This window comes from Chelonoidis abingdonii, chromosome 26, assembly GCF_003597395.2.
Source record: "Chelonoidis abingdonii isolate Lonesome George chromosome 26, CheloAbing_2.0, whole genome shotgun sequence".
NCBI lineage: Eukaryota > Metazoa > Chordata > Testudines > Testudinidae > Chelonoidis > Chelonoidis abingdonii.
Genome location: NC_133794.1, coordinates 12,071,877 through 12,098,427, shown reverse-complemented (window position 1 = coordinate 12,098,427; position 26,551 = coordinate 12,071,877). Strand labels below are relative to the sequence as shown.

Genomic DNA, 26,551 nt, shown 5'->3' with positions numbered 1-26,551 from the left:
CCTGCCCGCGCTCCACCCTCTCCCCCTAGTGCCTCCTGCATGCCACGGAACAGCTGATCATGGCGGGCAGAAGACGCCGGAAGGGAGGGGGAGGAGCCGTTCAGCAGGGGCACCGGTGGGCAGGAGGAACAGGGCAGGAGGAGGAGGCGCTGACCCATGGGGCTGCCAGGGGGTGCTGACCACCCACTATTTTTTTCTGTGGGTGCTCCAACTCCGGAGCACACACGGAGTCGGCACCTAGGTACACACTGATGGGTAGCTAGAAGGACACATCCACTTACGGGCAGCTAGAGGGAACTATTCGCTCCATCCAGAGGCAATGCTGCTCAGTTCACAAACATACCCCCGGCGTCACTCTGATCTGGGTTACGTTGGTGTCAATCCAGTGTGACACCACTGGGCTGACACAGCCCTAACTGAGATCAGAACCTGTTGATTCTAGCGGGAGATGCATCCAGATTATTCCAAGGGAGCAGCTTAGCCCGGTGTTTGAAAGGACAGGGAAGCAGCCAAAGTGGGGAGGGAGGCCCTTACCCACCTTTAACCCCTGTGCCCAAATAAGAGGAGTTGCCCCTGCCAACTAGGAATCAGGCTGCATCACTGTTTGCACCACGGGCCATCCCCATCTGACCCTATGCAGCAAGAACATCCTCCCTGCAGAGGAGGCGCCATGGGAGCGAATTTGGATCCACAGAGAGAAGAGGTCACTTACATATTGGAAGGGGAGGAGAATGGCCAGGATGATCCCACTGAAGAGCAGCACCATGAGCATGATGAAGAGAACGCCCTGGCAGGAGGTGAAGTCAAACTGTGGAGGCAAAAAGGGGCCGTTGGCTTTACTGGTTAGGCTGGCTGGCGGTGGGCAAGGCGCACAGGACTCAGTGATGAGGTGTTGGCTCCTTCATGCCCCCTGCCCAGCCACTCACCCAGCATCACACACATCACCCTGTCAGTCACAAGCCCACCTATATCCCAAATCCCATACCCAGCACCCTTCAACCATGCCTATACCCCATACCCAGTACCCATCAGACCCCTCTTATATCCCAAACCCCACACCCTCACCCATCAGACCCCTCTTATATCCCAAACCCCACACCCTCCCCCATCAGACCTCATCTAGATCCCAAACCTGGCACCCTATCATACCCTATCTATATCCCAAATCCCATACCCAGCACCCTTCAACCATGCCTATACCCCATACCCAGCACCCATCAGACCCCTCTTATATCCCAAACCCCACACCCTCACCCATCAGACCCTGTCTAGACCCCAAACCTGGCACCCTATCATACCCTATCTATACCCCAAATCCCATACCCAGCACCCATCAGACCCCGCCTAGACTCCAACCCCCATACTCAGCACCAATCAGATCCTGCCTATACCCCAAACCTCCACCCAGCAGACCCCACCTAGACCATACATCCATCAGACCCCATCTATATCCCAAACCCCATGCCCAGCACCCATCAGACCACAACTTTACCCAGCACCCTTCATATCACACCTATTCCCCAACCCCCCTACCCAGCACTCAGCAGACCCTGCCTAGACCCCAAACCCGCTACCCAGCACCCATTTGGCCCCGCCTCGATTTCAAACCACATACTTGGCACCTATCAGATCCCACCTATACCCCACACCCATCAGACCCTACCTATATCCCAAACCCCATATCCAGCACCCATCAGACCCCACCTATACCCAGCACCCTTCATACCACACCTATACCCCAAACCCTCTACCCCAGCACTCATCCTACCCCCAAATCCTGTACCCTTAACTTTATTGTTCAGGACTCAACATACCCCACCTACACCCCAAGTCCTGTAGCCTAGCACCCATCACACTCTGGACCTTATAACTCCAAATCCTATCATTATTATACAGCTTATTCACCACCTATATCCAATATTTATCCACTTCAGCATTGTCATCCCTCTGCACCCAAAATCCAAGACTCGCCAGAACCCATATTGCACCCATACTGCAACTCCCATCCCTGTCAGACATTCCCTCCTTTCCCCCACCTCCCCCCCACCCCGCCCCAGCCTTTAGCTGCTCTCCCAGATCCATACTTCCCGGCCAAACCATTTGCTGTATGAGAGTCAGCTCCTCTTTCCCTATCAAGAGCTCCCTCCCCACCCTGAGATGTATCCCCCGTCCCCCTGCCCAACAGGCTGGGATAGTCTCACCTCAGAATCATAGAATCATAGAAGATCAGGGTTGGAAGAGACCTCAGGAGGTATCTAGTCCAACTGCCTGCTCATAGCAGGACCAACCCCCAACTAAATCCACCAACACCAACTAAATCAACACCAACCTTGGTCTGGAAGCTGAAGATGGTGACGGAAAGACACACCAAGGCTGTGATCCCCAGGCACAAGAGAACCGATGTGGTGTTGTAATAGCTGCAAAAGGAACACAGAAACCACATTTCTAATTAGATCCCACAAATGGATGGAAGGAGAGAGACAATTAGGCTTTTCCATACCTATCTAGCTTTTCCAGGGGCTTAGCAGAGGTAGGCAGATACAGCATGGATGCTAGGGTCAGATGAATAAGCATCAGGGGTTGAAATTACCCTTCACTTCCCGTATGGCTAGACAGTGGGGGTTCCTGGCTAGATAGGTATGGAAAAGCCTAAGAAATGACTGATGTGTGGATCCTCCTTTTGCTATAGATGGAAGAAAATTGCTGGCAAGGCCAGGCTTGAGCCTGCAATTTGCTTCCCTCTATCCCTCTTCGGCCAGCAGGAGTCTGGATCTGTTAATATTCCTCCAGTGCTTTGCACTAAGAGAGGTGGGACTGCCCCCTAGACACTGCTTCTGTTCCCTACACAGCGGCTGGGAGAGGATGGGAATGGCAGAGCCCGGAGCCACCCCACAGGCAGCTTTCATGCCCTGCTCCTTACAGCACCTCCTGCTTGGAAATGCCGCGACAGGCATGGCAGTGGACTCCCCAAAAGCCCATTCCCCTACAACAACGCGTGGTGGCGGGCGGGCTCTCTCTTGGGCTGGAGTTGATCTGAGCTTCCCCACAGCCAGCTGTTGGCAAAACACCCGGAGTTCATGCCGGCCTCCACCGGAGGTCGCAGCTGGTGTCAAAGGAAGGGTCAGGTTTTGCTTGGCTATTTTAGCAGCTCAGAAAGGAGCAAAGGGCTGGTGCCGCTCAGATCATTCTAACGTGGGAAGCCAAAGAAGGGGGCTGCAGGAAAGAGCTGGGACATGGGGCTGAAATAAGGAAAAGAAATCTGATGTCCAACTGATTGACCTACCTGGAGAGCATTCCAGTGAGATAGGACATGGAGAGAGTCTAGGGGTGGGGGGAGAGAAAGCATTAGTACTGGAGTATGCGTTAGTTACTCCACGAATAATTACTCAGAGCTGTCCCATAATTGTCCTTCATGGAGGCAGTGGGGTGAAGGCAGAAGGCTTCCCAGTTCTCTTGGCCACTAAGGGTGTAGGTTCCTCCAGGCCTATCCCAGTGATGAGGCTACATGTCTGGCGGCCGGGTGCCTGGTTTTCAACTGGAAAGTCCGGTTGAAAAGGGGACCTGACAGTGTCCGGTCAGATCTATTGAACGGACTCCCAAAGTCCAGTTACTGTGAGCGGGAGAGGTGCCGGGTCATCACCGGCTCCAGTCCCTATTCAGCTAGGGTCACCTTCTGCCTTCGTTGGGTGGCTGCAGCTCCCAACCCCGACTCTGCAGGCTACCCTCTTGACCCGGGAAGGGGTGGGTGGGAAGGGAAAAGCAGCGAGTGACTGGGGGAGAGGGGAAGAGGAGTGGACGGGGGTGGGGCCTCAGGAGAAGAGGCAGGGCAGGGATGGGGTCTCAATGGAAGAGGTGAGGAAAGGGCAGGGCTTTGGGGGGAAGAGGGGGGCAGAAAGAGGAGGAGGTGGGGAAAGGGAGGTTCTGGCACTCCTGCTGGAGTGTCCAGGTTATAAATATTACCATGTTGGCAACCCTAACTACGTGGACCACTTAGGAGTCACAGAAGGGCAGCAGCAGCTATTCCAACCCATAGACAGGAGTTGGCGGCTGCAATGGGGCAGTGCTGCAATCCCACAGTCTGCTCACAGGCTGGGAACCAAGATGAAACTGGTGTTCCTGAATCCAGCCCAATTTTGCTCCACATCCCCCCCTCAGTCACTGCAGCGCTGCGAGCTGCGTTCGCTTACTACAGACAGATGCTTAGCTCCATACAGAGACAGGCATCCATTTACTGTAAACATCTTTCAATTCCTCCAGTTGTGGCACCCAGCTTTATCAACAGGGCAGCGAAACCCTTTAACAGGTGCCCCAATGGAAACTGTTTCTGGATGATGGATGCTAACCTTCAAAGGGTAAAGCCCACATGAGGGGTTTAATAGGGTACATCCCAATGCGTAGGGCTATGAATGATGCTTCCCTAGTTCCACATTGCTGTATGGGACCCGGATACCCCTCTGCCCCTGCGTCCTCCTAAATTTCTTTTTGTTTACAGAGTCCCACTTCATCTCAATTTATCTAGCTCTAGTTCCACCAGCAGGGATTGGGTTTAAGGTAGCAATTACTGGACCAATCTGTATGCCCTGTGTTAACGAGATGATCACAATGGTCCCATCTGGATTCCTTAATCTCTATGAAATTGATGACACTCCAAAGGGCAGGTCGGTCACCGTGCAGGTACGTTACTTACAAAGATACTCAAGAGGATCAGGTTCCATGGAAAATACCTCCTGCAAGTGATGTGAAAACAGTCAGTCAGCAACACTATCCAAAGAGCAGAGTGATTTAAAGTCATTGCATAATGTGTTGCATAATGTGAATTACATAATTAATTATCTGTGCACCACAGGCCGGTGAGGCAACACGACGTTAATTCTGCTGGGTAACTATAGTGCTGTGCCCAGGGGACTTCTAGGTTGCGACACAAATGCATCCGCTATATTATAGTGAAGCAACCAGGAATCTCCAGCTCTGGGACAAGACGGCAGCTTTTTCACTGTATAACAACAAACAGCATCTATGGCTGGGCATCACCGAGATACAAGAGCAGCACCTCTGCTATTACAGTTACAATACAACTTAGAGTTTTCCTACCAAGTTGCAGCTCTGATGCAGCAACTTGCAACTGCTCCGTGCGTCAGCACACAACCGCTACGTGCACCAACACGCAACTGCCCCGTGCACCAACACACAACTGCATCATGTCTGCTGCCTAGGAGCACGTGGCCCCATGAATCTCAGGCAAGGAGACGTAACTGCATTATCTCTGCTATAGCACAGCACTGAGACATGACTGCAACCCATTTGCTACAGACAATGCAGCATCTGGGCTGCATGTGCTCGGAGATCCAACTTTGGTATGGATACCGTGTGCTGCAGGCCATGAGTCAAGAACATATGGGATTTGAGCGGTGATAGGAAAGCTCTAGTACATCAGTTCAGTGGGTTGCTTAAAGCAGAAGGAAGTATTGTACCTGGGTCCGGAGCAGCAAGCCAGGATCAAGTATGTCACAAAGAACACAGCACTGTGAGAAAGAAGAACAAGACAAAGGATGGGTGACGGAGGAAGAACCTGGCGCTGAATGCAGCTGATGTGGGAGAGGGAGCAATTCTCGGGCTTGACTGTTCCTGCTGCGTTCTGCTGCTGACGCACCAGGGTGCTACACAGCCGAACTCCCTTAGAACACCCTGGGAAATGGCTTTACCATCCAGATCCAGATTGGAGACAGGAGGAGGTTTAAGACAGATTGGGTGCATCTACACTGCAGAAAAAGCGCCACGGCAGCACGTCTCAGAGCCCAGGTCAGCTGAGTTGACCCATGCTACGGGGCTAAAAATAGCAGTGTGACCATTCCTGCTTGGGCTGGAGCCTTGGCTCCGAAACCCAGCCAGAGGGGTGGGTCTCAGAGCCCAGGCTCCAGCCTGAGCCCGAATGTCTATATTGCTATTTTAGTCCCAGAGGGCGAGCCTTAGTCAGTGGCCTCGGGCTCCGAGACTCAGCACCGGAGGGGTTTTTTTTTGGAGTGTAGCTGTACCCTATGGTATTTGTATGACACCCATTGTCCTAGTGTCCAAGTGCAACATTCCTCTGAGGTAGGACAGTGCTAGAAACCCCCATTTTGCAGAAGGAGAACTGGGACTCAGAGGGAGGAAGGCCCAGATCCTCAAAGGTATATTTAGGCACCTAGAGTTAGGCACTTAAATACCTTTGAGGATTTAGGCCTATGTGACGCACTCAAGGAAGTCTGTAGCAGGGCATGAACTCAGCGCCAGGTCTCTTGAACCCAGGTTAGTGCCCCAACCACCAGACTATCCTTCCTTTACAATAATACATAAATAAGTAATAATAAGAAACTCAACAGGAAAAGGAATCCGAGGGGAGAATACCCCACACAGCCCAAAACCCATTAAACGGGTCCACAAACCAAGCAGCCAAATTGCCAGAGAGTCGACCATCTCCAGAGAGTTGACCATGTCCAGAACTGACCATCTCCAGAGAGGTGACCATCTCCACACATGAGCAGCTCCAGAGAGTTGACCCGCTCCCAGCAATGAAGGGATCCTCCATCCCTCCCCAGAGCATCACACTGCCCCAAGTTTTTCCATAGGGTCAACAGTTATCCTGTAACGATAAACCGATAACCCCCTAGTGCTTGAGGCAGCCTGGCGGTAGGTGAGAAGGCAGGTTCCAAAGGCATTGATGGTGATCAGAGAACTGGCTGCTCATGTGGCAAACCTCACAGTCCCTGGTAAACATGTCGTTGATATATCTGTGCTCTGCTCCTGCAGGAGGAAGCCACAGAAAGTGCTGGGGACTGGAATAATCATGGAAGAGTGGAAGGAGGCTTCCCGCAGACGGAGAGAGAGAAAGGGAGCCTGATTCTTATCACTCTAAGGCCTCATTCTGCCTCTCTGGCAGTGTAAAGGGACCTATAAGTGGGAGGACATTACTGTCACACCACTGTAAGGTCCCTTTCCAGAGCCAGAGTGGTGTAACGGGGTCTTAGTGTATATGGGAATCAGGCCCAGAGGGAATAAATAAAACAACAGGATAAGTAGAATGGATAGCAGAGAGACATGATGTGTGGGTGGATGGAAGGAAGGAAGAAAAGAAAGAATAGATAAATAGAGTGGGTAGATGGGAAGGAAAGAGAGAAATCCCAGATCCAGGATCCCTTCTCCAAAGTAGGGGCTGCAAAATAACACTGATTGGCATCAGACACATTCCCTGCACTGCGAGGGAAGAATACGGACAAACGATGAGGCCAGGAGATGGAAAGGCAGCTGGAGAGATATCTGGGGGATCTGCCTGAATAACAAGTATGGGTCCTAATTAGAAGCTCAGATCTGGAACAGGATCTGAATCCACGCTTCTCAAAAGGGGCTTTCTCAGATCTACCAAACCTTGCTCCCAATGCTGAGGAGAATGTGTTATCCTTTAAGGGCATGAACGCTGCATCCTCACCAGCTTCCTCCTCCGGCTGCTATTTTGGGTCTTTCTCCAACTTTCTCTAAGCTAGTGTCTCACCTCTGAGTTTTGGGTGTGAACTAACAAGAAACAGCGTGGCCTGTTAATGGCCATTTGCTCCACCTGCTTAATTAACTGCTGGAGTGCAGACACTAACTTTGCAGAGGACACAGGAAATGCTGCACGGGCAAATATTTTTAACAACTCGGAGCTCAGCTAAAAAAGATACATTGTCAATGATTGTTCAGGCCTGATGACTGGTCAGCATGCCCAATGGGTGGGATCTGAGCTCGAATCCAGTGCATTCCAGTTCGGACTCATAAATACTTTTCAACTCCTCCTTTATTCTTGCTGCATTCTTTAATGGCTGACAGACAGACAGACCTCAGCTGGTATAAATCTGCGCAGCTTAACTTCCATTTACATCAGCTGAGGGTCTGGCCCAAATATTGCAACAGGCAAAGCACATGTAAGTGACCAGGGATGTGATTTTGCAGTGCATGTAGACATACCCACGCTAGCTTGAACTAACTGGCTCACTAAAAATAGCAGTGAGGATATGTGGGCCACACAAGTGAGTACATACCCAAGCAGGGTGGTGCAAGGACGTTTCGTGCCCGAGGTGAAACTTCCACCTTGTGTCCTCCCACCCTGAGCCCAGTGGCAGGCTCTCCGCCCGCCCCCCCCCCTGAGGTGCCCCCCCCGCAGCAGCTCCCCCTCCTCTGCCCTGTGGCGCCCCCCTCTGCCACAGCAGCTCCCCCTGGCCCCAGGAGCCATGCAGCAGCTCCCCGCCCCAGCTCATCTCTGCTCCACCTCCTCCCCGAGCACACTGTCACCGCTCCACTTCTCCCACCTCCCAGGCTTGCAGCGCCAATCAGCTGCTTGGCACCGCAAGCCTGGGAGGGAGAGAAGCAGAGCAGGGCGCCGTGCTCAGGGGAGGAGGCGTAGCTGAGGTGAGCTGAGGCGGATAGTTCCCCTGCGTGCCACCCCCTCCCCCTTACTTGCTGCAGGCGGCCCTCCCTGTGCCCCTCTGCCCCAGATCCCTCCGCCTAATGACCGGGGTGGCCAAAGATCCAGCCGCCGCAGTCGCTGCCGAAGGACTCAAAATGCTAGCGCCTTAGGCAACCGCATAGGTCACCTACTGGGTTGCACTGGCCCTGTACCCAGGGGGGCCGTGTGCTGCCCAAACTGAAGCCCACATCACCACGCCTTTGCTGCTACTTGTGATAATGAGCACTGGGTTGGAATCGCAAGCTATAAATTTAAGAGTAGGGGGATGGGACTTCTCTTGGACTTGCATGCAGGCTAGGAGGCTTTGTAGTGAAGCATCTGGGAGCACCAGCAGTGAGTTTGCAGACAGATTATAGTAAGATGGGGTGAGTTGTGCCTCTCTGCTTCAGGGAGCAGCCTGTTTTCTCCCTCTCTGTTTTGGGTTCTTATGTGTTATCATTCTGAATTTTAAGAAATAAAGCAATGTTATGTTGCAACCTTCCAAAAAGAGTATTTATGTTTTGATCTAATTTCTTTGTGTGTATGACGTGAACATAACATTATTGGTACCTAAACTAGCTAGATTAAAGCTAGTTGTGGGTATGTCTACACAAGCTGCAAGTCACACACCCCAGCTGCAATGTAGATGTATCCTTAGTGGTCAAAGTTGAGTTCAGCTTCCATTCTAACTCTCTTTTACCATTACTCATAACTTTGTCAAGCTAATTCCCCTTGGATTTTTTCCATGCTTGGTCTCAGCTCAGAGGTGAATTTTCTTTTATATAGTCTGAATCACATCCATGCAGCTGCTTTTGAGTGCATGAACATAATGCACCCATTCGACGTGCCAGTTTTTCACAGAGATAACACGATACTGGATAAAAGCAGATATATCAAACTTGGCTGGTTTTGTAGATCTCACTGAGATCTAAGCAAGCTGGCCACGTTTGAAGAAAATATGACAACAGTTAAGCAGTTGGATTGCTGAGGCCTCTGCTCAGCATGCTGACCAATATTGTTTCATTGTTTTCTTGTGCTCCCTTGTCTGTCTGTAATCAGCTGTTGTGTCTTGCCTTATAATTTGATTGTAAATTCTTTGGGGCAGGATCAATTGTTTTGTTCTGCATTTTTATAGTGCCTAGCACAATGGGGTCCTAGTCCATGAGTGGGTTCTTAGGGGCTACCACAATAAAAATATTGTTGTTATTGTTATATTATTATTATTGATGATAATAAAGAAAATTGGTACAGTAATTTTCAAGCTATGAGCATTTAAGTTGGAGTGGTTTCACAGATTCATAGATTCTAAGGCCAGAAGGAACCATTGTGATCATCTGTCTGACCTCCTGTTTGTGCAGGCACAGTAGAATTTTGCCATCTGGTCTTTCTCATCAATTTAAAAAGTGATAGATTATGAGTAAATTTTTCTATGGTGCCTAAGTGACTTAGGACCTCAAGTCAATGGTAGTCAGGCTTCTAAGCCACTTGGGCGCTTTTGAACATTTCACCCTGCAGCTTGGAAAATCCTCTCAACTCTGACTTCTACTGAATTCAACAACACAAGGTGATATTTCGAAACTGGCTGCCTGTTTAACAATATTTTGTTTAAAGTGCCCTGCAGTACATTTGATAGTGTTAAGTGTTTTGTTCGCATTCATCTCAGCACAGTAGCAAACACTCTAGCTAAGGTTATATTGAAGTTTCCGTTGTGCACTTCTTGTTTTCCACAGGCTCATGTTTGTTTCTCGTCTCAAAGGTGAATTTCCTCTCCAGCACGTGGGGCAGGCGTTCTGATGTGGCAGCGTGCTCTAGAAGTGCCTCCAAATAAATTCAACCATACACAATCTGCTCCACCATTTAAGAATGGGAAAAGGCATTAGATACTTACTAGGAAGCCCAGTACCAGGCTGGGTTTGACTGGATGTAACCTTTGACTGGCTCACTGCAGGAGACAGAGAAAGAAAAGGGAGAGGGAGGGTCATTTACAGGACACGGAACAGCAATCACTTCACAGACTTGGCTAAACGTATCCCAAGGAAGTGCATAGTGGGTATAGAGTGGCAGGCGGGTGGTGGCCACCATCTTGGCAGACACACCAGAGACTCAACCCGGATCTCCAGAGCGAAAAGCAGGAGCTGCTATAGCACCAAGCTTCCATAGCTCCTACCCTCTGTGGGTCAGTGCTGACCAGGATCTGTACTCACCAATGGGTTATACATGCACATGTGAGCATAAGCACTAGCAACATGACTAGTTTAGAAGCATCTATGCTGCCTATTGGGTATGTCTGTATCCCAGGATAGCTCTCAGAATTGTTCTGGGGAACTTCTATGGCCAGTGTTGTACAGGAAAACAGACTAAGTGATCATTGCGGGCCTTGGAATCTACGACGGGTGTAGTCGTAGGGGTATCATTTCTATGTTTCAATGGGCGATGGTATCCTAGCAATGCCCATGTCTTCTGTGAGACCTCCAGTTTTCAGGTGGGAAATGGAGGCATTTAAGAGGCTAAGTGACTTGCCCAAGGTTACACAGGAAGTTCATAGCAGAGGCAGGAGTTGAACCTGGGTCGCTCACATCAGCGCTTCAACCACTCGGCCATTCTTCCTCCCTGCTGAGGTTTAACTGATTGGAAATAAACAAAACTGTTCAATAGGAAGGCTAGTCTTGTGGAGGCAGCACTAGCTTAAGCTGCATAAAGAACAGGTTCAGTTCCCACCTCCCTCATTGCTTTCCCATGGGACCTTGTGTGAGTCACTTAATCTGTACACAGGGTCTAATAATCCTTTCTTAGTGCAGTCTCCATTTAGATTGTCGGCTATTTGGAGCAAGGACTGTCTTTTACTATGTGTGTGTACGCTGCCTCGTTCAATGGGCCTGCTTTGAGCAGGAGGTTGGACTAGATACCTCCTGAGGTCTCTTCCAACCCTAATATTCTATGATTCTGTGATATCTGCAGTGATATTCATGATAAGAACCTGTCATCAAAGCACTTTCCTATACAAATCAGCTACAGAAGCATCACAAACAGGCCGGTGTCATGATCTCCATTTTATTGATGAGGAAACTGAGGCATAAAGAGGGGAGGAGATTTGCCCAAGAGCCCATAGTCAGTGGCAAAGCTAGAGTTAGAAGCCAGGGAGACTGATTCCCAGGCAGCTGCACGCTCCCTTCTGAAGTCAATATTAGAACCCAGGAGACCTAACTCGGAATCCAGGGCTCTCCCCAAATATGCATATTAACTATGAACTACTTTTTTCAAAAGGAGCCAGCTATAGACACCCCACTGATATCAATTATGCAGCCAAGCCTGCTGGAGGGAAAGGGCTGCCAACTTCTTAGATAAGTCGCTGAACTTCTTCAAGTGATGGTGATCTATTATTAACCCTAAATGTAATTTGGTCTATGTGCACCCAAAACACTAAGTTATCGGAGCCACTGCTTACTTGAGTATAGATAAGCTACTCCCCAAGGGAAAGATACCCACATATCTGGGGCTGACTTGATAATGCCCATGGGAAAGATATCCAGGTATCAGAGTGACAGATAATGCTCAATAGAATGATACACAGGTATCAATGCCAGTTAATACCCACGGAAAAAAATTTCCAGGTACCTGAGTGACGGATAACATCCGAGGAAAAGCTACCCAAGTACCTGAGTGACAGACAGCACTCAAGGGAAAGTTATCCAGGTACCCGAGTAACTGATAATGACCAAATGAAAGATACTCAAGGACCTGAGTGACCGATACCCGAGGAAAAGATACCTATGTGCACAAGTAAGACATCAGAGCTGAGGGTTGTTGCTAACTCAGAGACCTACCAGAAGGTGAAGAGAGCCACAATGCTGACTGTGACAGAGAGCTGGAGCATAAGAATGGCATAGACCTGGAACGAGAAACCACAGCATCTTGTCAGTGCGGATCACAGTCATGCCTGGCTGGGGGCAAACTCTGCCCCCGTGCTTCCCTTCCAGTAGAAGGAGGCTGGATCCTCCACTGATGGAAACCCTCGGAGAGATCCTCAGTGATGTAAGTGGCTCCACTGACATCAATCGAGCTGTGTTATTTACTCGGACTGGCAATCTGGCCCATTACTTTCAGTGGAGCAACACCAATTTACACCAGCTGGAAATCTGGCCCTGTCGACTTCACTAGAGCCAGTCCGGGGGTCAGGTCCACTGACTTCAACAGAGTTATGCTGATTTACACCACCTGGAGATCTGGCCCAGGAACCATTATGCTGCCCTAATCCTCCTTAAGAACATGTGTTCCAAACGCGGGATGGAGATGGCCTTGCGGTATCACCAAAATCCGATACGACACCATTAATTAACTCTTTCTGCGCCATTTTGGGTTCATCGTCCACAGTGGGCCTGAGCCAGGCAGCTCAGATGTAGATCTGAACGTGCCCCGACTGACGTGAGCATTAAGATCCTGCAGCGCGGCGCTCGCTGGGTCTCACCAGCCTGAGCCATCGAAGCCCTGCCCTGAGCTAGTGCATCATTGCACTGGCTGGGATCGTGGAGCTGCGTCTTACTTCATTCTCCTCCCCCACACAAACACTCCTCCTGGGGCCCATTAGCTTCAGCCAGGATCCCTATGTAAGCTTGGGAGGCTGTCCCAGGTGGTACCTTTCTGACGAACACTCTGCGCACGTTTTTGTCATCCCAGTTGAAGGTCGTGAGTAGCTCTGTGTCCCCGGGGTACCCTCCACTGCCGTAGTTTGGGCTGGCACCTGGAAAGAAAAAGGCACATCAGATGTCACCTCCCAGCTTTGCCCGTCACCCCAGCTGTGCCCTGCTGCTTCCCCAGGGGCGGATTCAAGTTTATAGCAGGCCTAGATGACCCCCCAAACCTCGATATTTGCCACACACTCTGCATCACCAGCCCAGGGAGATACTTCCACTAGGCATCCCAGCTTAGATCCTGTTTTCCTCAGCCCTTGATCTTCCTACCCAGCCAACCACATCAGGAACGTCTGCCTGTGGCTTTGACTCTGAATTATCCGCTGCATCCTGATCCTGCCTGAGCTCAGATCCTGCCTCAGTGCCATGCCTGGCCTGAGACACAATTCAAGACCAAAGGAAAGGTCAAGAGAAGAAAAGACCCTTCATCAGGAGCTCCTAGCTGGGAGGCACAAGCGTTTTGCTGTCCACACTCCAACAATGATAAGTGCCGCTTTGTGGAGGAGAACTCAAGGCACAGATCTCCTGGGAGCTGCAACCACAGGCCTTGCCCTGGCATTACAGGATCAGAACAATCGCGTAACCCCTGCAACAACTGCAGATGCTAGGGTGTGGGCAGGCAGGACTTAATGCAAAGCCACCGGTCGCCTTCCGGAGCTTGACTTCCCTCTCCATTGTAACGCACCCCGAGGCAGAGAAATCAGGTGCCAGTGTGCTGGCACCAGGAGCTGTGGGACATGACTGGCCTGCCTGGCGTCTGTCGTTCAGCAGAAGGAGAGAGTCATTTCAACAGAATGTGGGACAAACTGGCTGCTGGCTGACAGTTCACTGGGACTCTGAGGATGGGGGCCCTGGCGAACACTGCCCACCCAATTATCTTTACCTGAACTTGGGCATGGCGAGAGGGCATTAGGCACTTTGTATTCGAGACTGTGCAGGGCCCACTCTCAGTATATATTAGAGCAGCCTTTGGGCTACCCTAACTTCTCATGGTGGCTCCCTATGGGCTCTGAAAAAGAGACAACTGTCACAGCAGAGTGTCCTCTGGCCAGGCTCCCTACCCACCCCCTAAGTCGACAAAATCCTCCACAAAAGTGAATTCTCAGGGGCCGGTTTAAACTCACTGTGAGTCCACTTTACACAGCCAGAGAGGCAAAAAATGGCCTTTAATCAGCTGAGAACCAGGCTCTGTGTTCTCAGCAGTCTGTAACTGTTATAAAGGGAGCACCTTTCTGGAAATCTTCCCTTTCCTCACCTTTGAACACTGAAAGCATGGAAAGTTTTAAGACTGTTAAACGAGCGGTTTGGGAGTTGCCGTATGTGACAACATAAAAGGTCACAACCTACTGTAAAAAAAAATAAATCAATAAAAGGCAGTTGATTTACACAGCCATAACTCAAAAAAAAGAAAAGAAAAAGTATGTCCCAGTTCTCCTTAAACAAACTCAACTGAAGAGCTGTTAATCTCAGAACACCGGCTACAATGACCACTGAGCCCAGGCAAGTTCTGTCATACCAGGAGGAGATCAATGGTCCACTTGAAGATTGCTCCATAACCTGACCATCAGGCTGGTTCCTGTGTCTTGGGAGTAGATGGCAGAGCAGGGCAAAGAATGGATTTTTCAGTTCACTGGCACTTTTGAAAAGTTGGGGGGCAGGGCAAGGAATTGTGTCAGGTCAGATAGAAAACGAACCTTTTTTGAAAGTTTTTCACAAGTCAAAAAAGAAAAAGAAAAAACAGGAGGGGGGGGTCAAACAAACTGTTTTGTATCGACCCAATCAAAACATTTTTCATGCTTTTGAATTGTTTTTTTAAATGAAATCAAAAGAAACGATCAAAATGAAAATCAAAAATAAAAAAATAATCAAAAATCAAAATGAAATCAAAAGAAAGTTTCAAAAGTTTCAGGGAGCGAGGCACAGCAGCTGTTGAACAGCAAACAAGAGTCAGAGCAGAATCCTGTTTCTGGGGAGAATTTACGGAAGTAAATTATCCAAATTAGAAGTGTGACCAAGACACAGGGTGAACACCCGGATTCTTGCTAAGTGTGTCATGGGATCTTTAATAGCCAGCTTGAGGGCTCAGATTACACCCTTACTTTCCAGCCATGGCCAGAGGCATCACCTTTCACTGAATATTAAATATCCCCACATGGATGCATCTGTCCCCTCACCCACAGCCCTCTGCTAAGCTAGCTCTGCAATCCTCTGGTGCTGAGATTAACCGGTGCCTGCCTCATTTCTTGCGACAACTTATTTCCCCTGAGATAACTTTATCCCAGGCGCACAGGCTGCTTTTTCAAGGAGGTCCTCTGTCCTGTTCCTGATGTGAGTTACACACAGGGCTGCTGCCTGACTTGCTCATAGACACAGAGTGTCTCAGCACTGATCCTAGATCAGAGAGAACTGAGGCCCCTTACTGCCTTCTAGATCTGTTCCCAAACCACCTGAGCTGAGAGCTCTTTATTAAGAGGCCTTCTTTGCTTATAATGAAACACAAACAGGGAAGCCAAAACCTGCACCGTGGATCATCGCTGAGGTTTAGCACACGTAAGCCAGGCCTGCAGCAAACGTCAGGTACACGGGACTATCTGGATGACTGAGTTGACAGTAGGGGGCAGGAGGTGATGTAACCGTAGCCGTGGCAACCAGTGATGCTGCTGCAGAATAATAGTCCTTAGCCCTTATCATCACTAGATCTCAAAGCACTTTGCAAAGGAGGTCAGTATCATTATCCCCATTTTACAGATGAGGAAACTGAGGGAGGGGAAGTGACTTGTTTGAGGTCACCCAGATGGCCAATGGCAGAGCCAGGAATAGACCCTAGTCATCCTGAGTCTCAGTCCAGTGTTCTAGCCACTAGGCAATACCATCTAGTGAGAGAGGATCAGGGATAACTGATGGGGAAACTGAGGCACAGAACAGGCATACGAGTCAAGTTTAGAATTCAGTAGTCTCTGGCTCCCAGCTCTGTGCTCAAAACATTCGTCCATCCTATACTGTACATCAGATCAGATAGACAGAGTGTGAAATACCATAGTTAGATAGATATATAGGCAGGCATGTACAGTGACAATGATGATAGAGGGGTACCATGAATGCCAAAGGTTGATATATCTCACATAATCCATTGAGATGTTAATTCAATAAGTGAGTTGACTGGAAGCCGATGGCACTGTTGATAATAATCATAGTGTGGACAGATGACAATAATATTGTCGCTTGTGACACGGAAAGGGGCTGGTGCTGAGAAGGAAGTGTTTACCAAGAGATTTAAGACCACGCTGCTCCTCTCTAGCCCCTCCCAGGGAAATGCAGCGAGCCGCTGGCATTGAGAAGGAAGTGTTTACCAAGAGATTACCAAGTCCCACCCAAGGCTTTCCATGATCTTTATAAGCAATTCCAAATTTAGCTCCACCGTCCCCTTGTGATGCAGGCAGGTGTCAACAGCTGGAGGTTACAAACGAAGACACTGAAGCACAGAGAGGGATGTAGGTGCCTAAATATCTTGCTCAAGGTCACATGGGGAATATTTGGCATAGCCAGAAACAGAACGCAGGATCCTGAGTCCCTGTGTCCCAAGTGCCTCAGCCTGCAGTCCTCGCTGCTGGAAGTCCAGTAACGTCTCTGTTCTCAGCCTCAGATCCAGGGTGCAGTTAAATTCAACACAGCCCTCCATAATCCAGCACCAGCACCAGTCTATGCTAAGCAATGTACCTTCAATGTCACACATGGCAAGGTCAGGGATTGGATTTACCAAACCCAGTTCACCACTGACCCATCTAGTCCTGCATCCCAGCTCTCACTGATGGGCTTAATGCCCACAGCATTGTGGGAAGGTGAAAAATACCACCTTGCACGGAGCCTCTTGTGCAATACCATACGGTTCACTGAGAGCTCTGCAGAACAGCCATTGTTGCATGCTCTGCAGCCTGAAGGGTGGTTATCCTTGTAATTCTCCTGTTTTGTGCACATGTTATGAATGGTCTATTATTTTAGAGTTCCAAAGGTTTAAAGCCCCTTGTCAATGTGTGTCCCCCGCCCCCTTCCAGAGACAACGCTAGCCCACTGGGGGCCCTAAGCAGGAATATTCTCACGGGGGAGGCCCCACACACAAGACAGAAAAAAGCAGATGGGGTCCCAGGTCCCTAAGCAATTGTTTAGTCTGCTTATGTCTAGCGCCCCCCACCCCTCCATGCCAGAGAGGACATGAGTCTGTTACAGCTGCCAGCTCAAGCTGTATAGACTCATCTGGTTAGCCCTGTTCTGTCTCTGCTGGGTTGGCCACAGCCATCACACAAGAGTGCCAAGCACTGCAGCTCCATATCTCCCCATAGACCATCTCCTCTCTTCCTTCTTTGCATCACTGTCACCTGCCCTATATCCAGGCATGCAAGCTCACCTCCCAATGGTTTCTCATACAGCTCCTCTTACCCTACGCGCTGAAGGTCTCATAGAATCATAGAATATCAGGGTTGGAAGAGACCTCTGGAGGTATCTAGTCCAACCCCCTGCTCAACGCAGGACCAACACCAACTAAATCATCCCCGCCAGGGCTTTGTCAAGCTGGGCCTTAAAAACCTCTAAGGATGGAGATTCCACCACCACCTCCCTAGGTAACTCATTCCAGTGCTTCACCACCCTCCTAGTGAAATAGTGTTTCCTAATATCCAACCTAGACCTCCCCCACTGCAACCTGAGACCATTACTCCTTGTTCTGTCATCTGCCACCACTGAGAACAGCTGAGCTCCATCCTCTTCAGAACCCTCCTTCAGGTAGTTGAAGGCTGCTATCAAATTCCCCCCTTGCCATCTATAATGCATTTATCTTCCCTGCACCACTCCAGAAGGTGATCTATTACCTCCAATTTACAGATGGGAAACAGGTACGGACAGGCTCAGTGACTTGCCCGAGGTCACCCAGGAAGGCTGTTGCAGAGCAGAGATTTGACCCAAATCCTTGGCTAACACCTTAAATGCTAGGCCAGGGGTAGGTGGACTGCGGGCCAAATCTGGACCACCAGACGCTTTTAACAGACCCAGGAATATTTTTAATTACTTGTTATCAATATCGTTATTTTATTATTATGATTATTTTCTCTGGAGCCTGGACCTTGACTATACCCTGACCAAGAAATTTGGACCTTGACAAAAAATAATTGACTACCCCTGCACTAGGCCGTCTTTCCCTTTAAGCCGGCTCACCATAGGCGCCGACCCCGTGGGTGCTCCAGCAGGCACTGGCAACCAGCTTCAACCACCCCACCCCCCAGCAGCTACCATCCATCGGTGGCCCTGCCGATCAACTCCTACCCCTCCCTCCGAGTGCCTCCCACCCACCGCGATCAGCTGTTTCACCATGTGCAGGAGCTGCTGGGAGGGAAGGAGAGGAGCAGGGATGGGGCGCGCTCGGAGGAGGGGGCAGGAAGAGGTGGGGAAGAGACGGGGTGGAGTTTTGGGGGAAGGGGTGGAGTGGGGGTGGGGCCAACATGGAGCAGGGGTGGGAAGAGGCAGGGCAGGGGGGGGGGCTTCGGGGAAGGGGGGGAGTGGGGGCAAGGCCTGGGGCTGAGGGGGTGTTGAGCACCCCCAGGAAAAATTACAAGCCGGAGCCTGTGCTGTTCACTCCTTACTTGCAAGATGCTGCCACTTCTTCCCCTGCTTTGACCATTAACTCACTGCTTTCCTAGGCAAACGCTCAAAGTCAATGAGAATTTAACCTGTGTGCGAGCCTCGGGATCTGGCCACTCTGTTAATAAGGTGAACTCAGTGCTCCTGCCTATTCAAGAGCAGGGCAGGTACTATTTGGCCTCCCACGCTAAAATAAACCAAGCTGCATCTTTTTGCCCCACTCAATGCATTTATGTTTGCCTCTGGGTACTTTGTACATTACACAGTGCCTGTCCATGCAACACAATGCAATGTCACACACATACAGCCCGGATATAGGATCCCCCAGCTTGCAGCCAGGCAGGGGTCAGAGAGATCAGAGAAAGAGGAATGTGGTGGCCATCAAGGGAGCTGCCAGGGAGATCCTAGGTGGGTGAGGGGAATCCATATGATGGCACATACCACTGGGCACACAGCTGCAGCACAGGAATTCTGCCAGGCTCATAAACTGCATGGGTCTGGAGTCGATAGGTCAAAGCAATCTCCCAGTGCATATATAACATTGTAACTTGCAATTACGCGTTTTTTATTGCCTCTCTGTTACGGGCAGGTGCACCGAGGCAGAAGGGGACGAGGAAGAAAGATTCAGAGGCAGTCAAGATGCAAGTGTCTTCAGGGAGCTCCAGATAAACAGCTCAGCAACTTACTAGTCCCATGCTTCCCTGCAGCAGGAGGTCTCCATGGATGCATCTTTAGCGTCACCAGAGCCCTAAGGATGCAGTTACAGGATGTAACAGAAATAATCCCCCCCCCCCACACACACACCCCTCTAGAAATTCAATCCAACCAAGCCAGGAGTCAGATGCATCCACCAAAGACACGACCTGAGATTCACTATAACATGACTAGCTATTTTCTTACTAAGAAATCAGCCCTACCAGGGGCCGTACAGTCAGGACTTCTGAGTTTATCCCCCTCTGAGAGGAAGTAGGGCAGGAGTGGCCAACCTGAGCCTGAGAAGAAGCCAGAATTTACCAAGGTACATTGCCAAAGAGCCACAGCCTCCCATCAGCTCCCCACACCCCACTCCCCGTGCCTCCCACCCACCAGTGGCCTCACTGATCAGCACCTCCCCGTCCCTCCCCGCACCTCCTGATCAGCTGTTTTGTGGCATGCAGGAGGCTCTGGGAGGGGTGGAGGGAGTAGCAAGGGCACTGCTGGCTCAGGGGAGGGGCTGGGAAGGGGTGGTGTGGGGGCAGAGCCAAGGGTTGAGCAGTGAACACCCCCCAGAAAGTTGGTGCCTGTAGCTCCAGCACCGGAGTCGGTGCCTATACAAGGAGCCGCACATTAACTTCTGAAGAGCCACATGTGGCTCCGGAGCCAAAAGGTTGGCCACCCCTGGAGTAGGGTCTAGCGGTTAGAGCAAAGGATTGGCAGTGAAGACTCTTAGATTCTATCTCCTGCTCTGAGAAGGAGGAGAGTCTACTGTCAGTCCTCCCGGATTCTATTTCTGGCTCTGCCACTGACTTGCTCTGTGATCTTGGCCAAGTCTCTATACCTCAGCTTCATTCATCAGTAAAATGGGGACAATAAACTGGCTGAGTGAATTTAATAGCAATGCAGGGCAAGCAAGTACTCACTGGGGTCCACATAAGCCCAGCTGGGGTGGAGAGGCACAGATGGTGGAGGGGAGAACACCTTCGTTTTCATCCCTTCCCCTGAAGTTGCTTCCTCATATGTCGGGGGTGCCGATGGGGCGGTCGCATTGTCCTTTTTCTCTCCTTGTCCCTGCTGTCCCTCGGAGTTAGGAGGCTTGTTATTCACAGAGAGCTGTGTGGCAAAGAGAAATTAGGATTAAAATAGCCAAGATAGAACGAAGAGGAACAACAACCTCTCAGCTGGAACCATCAGCTGACACATCACAGATGGCAACTCGGGTTTGGGCCTAATCCTAAACTCAGCAACATCATTGGAAATACACTCATCTACTTCAATGGGCTTTGGATCTCGCCTTTGCGTGAATTCAGTCCAGTACACTCGGAGATATTCAGGGTTGGAAAGCGGAGGGTGAACAGAGCCTCACGCCAGGCCCCATCCCAAAAGAAGAAGGAAGGAGGTCAAAATGGAGGAGGAGAGACAGCCAACGAGGGACAGACATGGAGTGGGAGAGGACACAATGGAGGAGAAGAGAGGGCCAATGAGGGACAGATATGGAGTGGGAGAGAACAAATGGAGGAGGAGAAGAGAGGGCCAACGAGGGACAGATATGAGTGGAGGGGCGACCAGGGAGAGGAAAAAACAGAGGAAAGAGAGGTCCAGCTAGGGACAGATATGGAGAGAAGAGGGGAGCGGAAGAGAACAAATGGAAGGAAGAAAGGGAAAACTAGAGATATAAATGGAAAGATCGGAAAGGAAGAGAGGAAAAAACCATAGATGATGAAAATCAGTTGGGGAGGACACAGAGGGTAATAAATTACAGGCAACTGAGTGTGAGAGGAGGCACAGCCGGTGGAAATGGCTGAGGGAGAGTCCTCTGTCCATTGGAACCCTTAGAGCAGTGATACTCTGACCTCAGGAGCCAAATTAGCAATCAACATTAGCCCAAAGAGCACAGTCATGTGAATTCATTGTTTCATTTACTATGTATATATATATTTCTCACAGCTAAATGACTGACCACGTCTTATTATTTTAGCAACTACAATTGGTTAATAACATAGTAAAAGCATCCTGATCGGTTAATAGCTTCGATTGGTTCATAATTAAATCGTATGTGTTTTAATATCATGGGCTGCAAAGAGACACTTGCAGCTCGCTAACCTAAGTCGGAGTCTCGCTGCCTTGGGACGTCTCACAGTGGGCATCCAAAATCACTAGGCACTAGCGCTTGACGACAAATGTGAATTAATGTCCGAGGGACTTTTTTTTTTAATTGATTTTTTTCTACATTTCCTACAAAAAATGTTCAGTTCTTCAACAAAGAAAAAAGAAACTCACCATTCTCACCATCCCATTTTTTTTTTTATTTACTAAAAACCAAACATTTTACCCATGAACAATTTCATTTGGTCAAAAAAATTCTCCTCCCTCCTCCCGCACCCCCAAGGAAAAGGTTTAGATGACAAAAAACCAAGCAGCTCCACTTGTCAGTTTTTAAAATTGCGGTCTCCATCCTTTACATGGAGTACAATTTTCAGAAATATCTCGGTACTTTAGGAACCTAAATCCCATTGAAATCACCTAGGGCCAGAATGGCAAAGCATTTAGACACCTAAAGATGCAGATAGAGGCCTTGTGGGATTTTCAAAAGTGCCTAGCTCCCACTGACTTTCAATGGGAGTTAGGCACCTAAATATATTTGTAGATCAGCCCTTAGGTGCTTTTTATCCACTGTCATTGGTTTCTAAGTCAGCACACCAGGAACTTTCTCGAGAAACTTCCGTGTATGAAACATCCAGCAAAGACCCATCAGCAACACATCAAAGAATCTCTATGTCCATGGGACTGTTTTACTATCAGCAGAGTGTTTCTGTTCCCAAATGGAGCCCAGACAGCTGGACATGAAGCAGATCCACTTTCATCAGCAAGTTTCTTTGAAACTACCATTTAAATAACAGTTTTTAAGCCAGAGAGAACCATTGTTCATCTGTTCTGACCTCCTGCATTGCATAGGCCAGAGAATTGCACCTAGTCATTCCTGCATCAAGCCCATAACTTCTGGCTGAGCTAGAGCATAAATCAGAGTGAAAATAGAGCTGGAAGTTTCAGTAATAATTCTTTTACACCTGTGTCTATGACTAATGGAAAAGCCCTGAGCCAAAGCCTTTCCCCAGTTAGGCCACTCAGACTAGTAAAACTCATTCACAGGTGATGCAGGGACCAATTATCCAGGCTTTTATGCACAGAAATACACAAGTATTATCATTTTGCTAAGGAAAGTCTTGTGTACTCCAGGCATCTTTGCATCATACCTCCATGGTCAAAACCAAGGTCTTAGAAATCATAGGATTTCAGGCTGGAAAGGATTTCAAGAGGTCTTCCAATCCAGCCCCACTGGGCTGGTCAGGATTAAATATTCCTACATCACCCCTGACAGATGTGGCCCAACATAGGAAGCATTCTAGCCTAGCAGATAGAGCACTGGACTGGAACCCAGGAGACTGCAGATCTGTTTTTAGCTCTGACCTGCTGGGTGACCTTGGGCAATTCACTTCCCCTCTCTGTGCTTCAATTTCCCCATCTGTAAAAAGGGATAATGCTACTCATCTACTTTACAAAGCATTCTGAAATCTGTGAATGAAAAGTGCTATATAAGCAGCAGTCAGAAAAGCAAACAGGATGTTAGGAATCATTAAAAAGGGGATAGAAAATAAGATGGAGACTATCTTATTGCCTTTGTATAAATCCATGGTACGCCCACATCTTGAATACTGCATACAGATGTGGTCTCTTCATCTCAAAAAAGATATACTGGCACTAGAAAAGATTCAGAGAAGGGCAACTAAAATGATTAAGGGTTTGGAACAGGTCCCTAATGAGGAGAGATTAAAGAGGCTAGGACTTTTCAGCTTTGAAAAGAGGAGACTGGGGGGGATATGATAGAGGTATATAAAATCATGACTGATGTGGAGAAAGTAAATCAGGAAAAGTTATTTACTTGTTCACATAATACAAGAATTAGGGGCCACCAAATGAAATTAATAGGCAGCAGGTTTAAAAACAATAAGGAGTTCTCTTCAACAGAGGCGTCAACTTGTGAACTCCCTTGTGAGGAGGTGTGAAGGTAGGACTATAGACAGGGTTTAAAAGAGAACTTGATAATCTAGGTGGTTAAGCGTAATGGTATTACAGGATGGGTAAGGAAGGGTGTCCTTAGCCTCTGTTTGTCAGAGGGTGGAGATGGATGGCAGGAGAGAGATCACTTGATCATTGCCTGTTGGGTTCACTCCCTCTGGGGCACCTGGCATTGGCCACTGTTGGTAGACAGGATACTGGGCTGGATGGACCTTTGGTCTGACCCAGTACGGCCGTTCTTATGTTCTTAATAGTATCAATGAAATCAACGATAGTTTGTCATTGATTTTAAGGGAAGAAGGCTTGGGCCCATAAACAATCCCAAAATTATAAAAAAGGCAAAGATGTACCTATATAGAGAGGATATGTACCTGTATAGCGAGAGATTATGAGCATGACACAGGGCAAAGCAGCTACAGATGGTACCAGCCCATTACGTGCCAGCCCCGCAGTTTTGTATGTATCCACAAACACCACTCAAAGACCACGCCAGCTCACTACACACCAATCACAGGCTGAGCTCGCTGCATATGCACCAGCCAACAACTAGATAAAACCAATAACAACCAATCACTGGTTGTGTCAGCTCAACGTGCACCAGTCACTGGCAACCTCAACTCAGATCGCACCAACGATGGGCCCGGTGAACTCAACCAGCGCCGATCACTGGCTAGAGAAAGCCACAATAAATCCATCATAACACGACACGAACCAATCGTCAGCTAGGCAAAACCAGTATAAACGAATCAGATGACATCTGTCTGTCATCGACCAATGGCAGACATTGCATGGACGCCATATGAGCCAGGATGAGATGACCTCATTCAAATGGGGGGGAAAGCCCACGCAAGGTGAGGAAGAGGAACAGAATCCTTGCAAAATGGTCTTTTCATGCAATGATTTCTTGTATAAGGAGCTGGTACCCACCCCAGCATCTACCCCCTCCTGTATTCAGATTCCCACCGCATCCCATCAGAGATAGCATGTGGTACCAACCGCACACAGAATATTGTCTCTGACTCTCCCCCTGCCAATCAAGGAGCATCCTTGCCATAGCTACCCAGAAAGAAAACACATCTCACTGTCCCAGGACAGACCACTAGCTGGTTATGTAACCCCTGGATACATATCGGTCGGGGGTTATGTAACTAGCCCATGCTGGGGTAGCTGGGCACTGTCTACATCTAGACAGCCACTGATCTGGTGTGTACAGTGACAGCGCATCATGTCCGTGTGGGCTCAAAAGTAAAACTCAGCCAGAGAGAATCCTGCAGCCCAGAAGCATCCAGGATTAGATATATATAGATATGTGTGTGGTGGGGGAGGAACCAGAGGATGCTGTGTTGCCATAGCAACTGACTTCTCAAGATAGGGGTGGGTGGGTGGGAAAGCACAACCCCCCTCCCCCACCCCAATTCAATTAATTACATCTCAGGGGGTGAAGGGGTTAAACCTGCTCCTTTTTGGCCAACCTGCTGGTGGTACAGAAAACATCGCCTTAACAAAGAGCAAGGATGGAGCTAAACTCGGCATGGGCAGGATACCGTAGGGCTGTGCACAAATACAGACTGAATCAGAACACTCATCCTATAACCTCCCGGTGATATAACCCTCCACTCCATTTCCCCTCCAGATCCCTTCTGTTATAGGCCCCCGATTCATGCACGATGCAGCTGGGCCATGCAAGGACACCTAGCTCTTGGCTCCATCTCAACACTACAATTTTTAATCCCTGGGCCTAAATAGTCCCATTCCCCCTTTGCAAAGTTTGGGGGCAGAAAAGTGAGCCTGGTGTTTGAGTCCCGACCTACCTTCCCTTGGGTCATCGTGCCTCACGGGGGATGCTCTCCTGCTTGGGACACTGACAGTTGTGCACCAACACTTGTGCAGAGCACTAGGAGCAGCAGCAGCAGCAGCAGAGAGAACGCCTCTGGCCTCTCCTGTGCCCGCCTGGTGAGAGGTTTGCTCGCTGCAGTCAAGCCAGCCTCTGCAGCCTGTGCTGATGCTCTTATGTTCCAGCAACATCCAGGAGGTACCAGTCTGCTGGAGAAAGGACTGTACCATTTCCACGCTGCAGTGCAGGGGGAAGGAAACCAGGCAAAACCGAGGGGGGCGGAGGGAGGATGCAATCACATGCCAGGACAAAAGACACCCAGCAAGTGCCAGGATGAAGCTGAGGGGGGCTGGGGAAGTGGAGGGATGCAGAAATGATGCTCTTCTTGCAGCATCTCTCTCTCTGCTACATCACATCAGAGCCAATCGCAGCCTGGGGGTGGGGCGGGGCGGTGTGTGAGTAATTTCCCCATGGCACCGCAACACTGTGGCTAGGGTCCAGCCCTCCAGGATTGTCCTGGCGTCTCCAGGAATTAAAGATTAATCTTTAATGAACAATTATGTCATGTGATGAAACTTCCAGGAATACATCCAAGTGAAATTGGCGGCCCTGACAGTCGCATATGCCGTCTCCACTTGCCCTGTTGGCAGAGGGACGGAGGAGAGGACGGCTTTGGAGTGAAAGGCTCTGCCTTGTCCTGGAGCTGCTGCGGGATCAAAGGACGGCCCGTGACAAGCTCTGTAGCGTGAAACGGAGGAGTGAAATGCGCCCTGGCCCTGGCTTTGCGATGCAGGGAGGGGATCATGAACCTCACAGCCCCCATTCATGTATCCAGTTCAAACCCGGGTCTATGGTGCAGGGAGGGGATCGAGAACTTCACCGCAATGGGGTGCAACCCCCACACAGACCCCCTGCTCAGACCCAGCTCTGTGACACAGGTGGGGGGGGATCACAGACCTCACAGCTCAGGGGATGGAGCCCCCACTCCCAGACCTGACTCAACCTCACCTCTGTAACGCAAGGAGGGATTCAACAGGGACTTAACACTCCAGGGTCGGAGCCCCCATTCAGAATTTTGACTAGCTGCAGTCTTTAACCCTTTCCACTCTGCAACACTTTTACCCTTGTCATGGGAACTTTAATGTAAAGTGTAATCAGAAAAATTAAGGGTGG

General features: G+C 49.6%; 1 protein-coding gene across 1 annotated transcript in view; it reads right to left on the bottom strand.

The window, feature by feature from the left end:
* Window positions 1–26,147, bottom strand: part of FAIM2 (Fas apoptotic inhibitory molecule 2) — a 35,043-nt gene extending 8,896 nt beyond the window's left edge. The window contains exons 1-10 of the mRNA XM_032786822.2: window positions 25,356–26,147; window positions 20,391–20,580; window positions 13,090–13,193; window positions 12,280–12,344; window positions 10,344–10,397; window positions 5,472–5,522; window positions 4,688–4,727; window positions 3,284–3,321; window positions 2,330–2,417; window positions 713–808 (exon numbers count right to left, since the gene is read on the bottom strand). Coding sequence (XP_032642713.1) covers window positions 713–808; window positions 2,330–2,417; window positions 3,284–3,321; window positions 4,688–4,727; window positions 5,472–5,522; window positions 10,344–10,397; window positions 12,280–12,344; window positions 13,090–13,193; window positions 20,391–20,580; window positions 25,356–25,370 — 741 coding nt within the window. The 5' untranslated portion in view covers window positions 25,371–26,147. The remainder of the gene's footprint in view (window positions 1–712; window positions 809–2,329; window positions 2,418–3,283; window positions 3,322–4,687; window positions 4,728–5,471; window positions 5,523–10,343; window positions 10,398–12,279; window positions 12,345–13,089; window positions 13,194–20,390; window positions 20,581–25,355) is intronic.
* Window positions 26,148–26,551: the final 404 nt, after the last annotated feature.